General features: G+C 62.9%; 1 protein-coding gene across 1 annotated transcript in view; it reads left to right on the top strand.

Annotated features, from left to right (window-relative positions):
* The window catches only part of EMH_0061880 (NOT2/NOT3/NOT5 domain-containing protein, putative), a gene marked incomplete at both ends in the record, with an annotated part of 2,830 nt that overhangs the window by 1,832 nt on the left and 303 nt on the right, over nt 1–695 (top strand). The window contains one exon of the mRNA XM_013497973.1: nt 3–695. Coding sequence (XP_013353427.1) covers nt 3–695 — 693 coding nt within the window. The remainder of the gene's footprint in view (nt 1–2) is intronic.

Genomic DNA, 695 nt, shown 5'->3' with positions numbered 1-695 from the left:
AGAAACAGCAGACGCGGCAGCAGCCCCAGCAATGCTGCAAGCAGCAGCAGCAGCAGCAGCAGCAGCAGCAAAGGCAAGCAGCAGCAGCACCAACAGCAGGGAAGGGGTGCTGCTGCAGCAGAAGGAGCAGCACCAGCAGCATCACCGACTTGCTGGTCTTCGCTGCTGCAGCACCAGAGCAGCGTACTGGCTCTCCAACAGCTGCAGCAAGGGGAGGCAGCAGCAGCAGCAGCAGCAACAGCAGCAGCAAAGGAGGGGAAGCTGCAAGCGTTTGGAAGACAGGGAGGCTGCATGCTGCTGCTGCAGAGCAGCAGCAGCAGCAGCAGCAACAGCAGCAGCAGCAGCAGCAGCAGCAACGGGGTGGTGGCTCAGGAGGTGCAGCAGCAGGAAGCGTAGCGCCCTGGAAGGCAAAGGCAGCAGCAGCAGCAGCAGCAGCAGGTGCCCCTACGATAGCAGCAGCAGCAGGACCTGCTGCAGCAGGAGCTGCAGCAGCAGCAACAGCAGCAGCAGCAGCAGCAGCAGCAGCTGGTTCTTCGTCTACCAGGGGACAGGCAAAGGCTCCGCCGCAGCAGCGAGGGTCTCCCGAAGCCCTCAACAGCAGCAGCAGCAGCAGCAGCAGCAGCAGCAGCAGCAACACAAACACAGCAGCAGCAGATCCTGTTGCTGTTCCTTGCGCCGGTCTGGGCCTCCTACCT

The sequence above is a fragment of the Eimeria mitis genome, genomic scaffold (assembly GCF_000499745.2).
Source record: "Eimeria mitis Houghton genomic scaffold, Emh_scaff3063, whole genome shotgun sequence".
In the NCBI taxonomy this organism is placed as follows: Eukaryota; Apicomplexa; class Conoidasida; order Eucoccidiorida; family Eimeriidae; genus Eimeria; species Eimeria mitis.
Note: the sequence above shows the minus strand (reverse complement) of the source record. Positions and strands in the feature narration are given on the sequence as shown.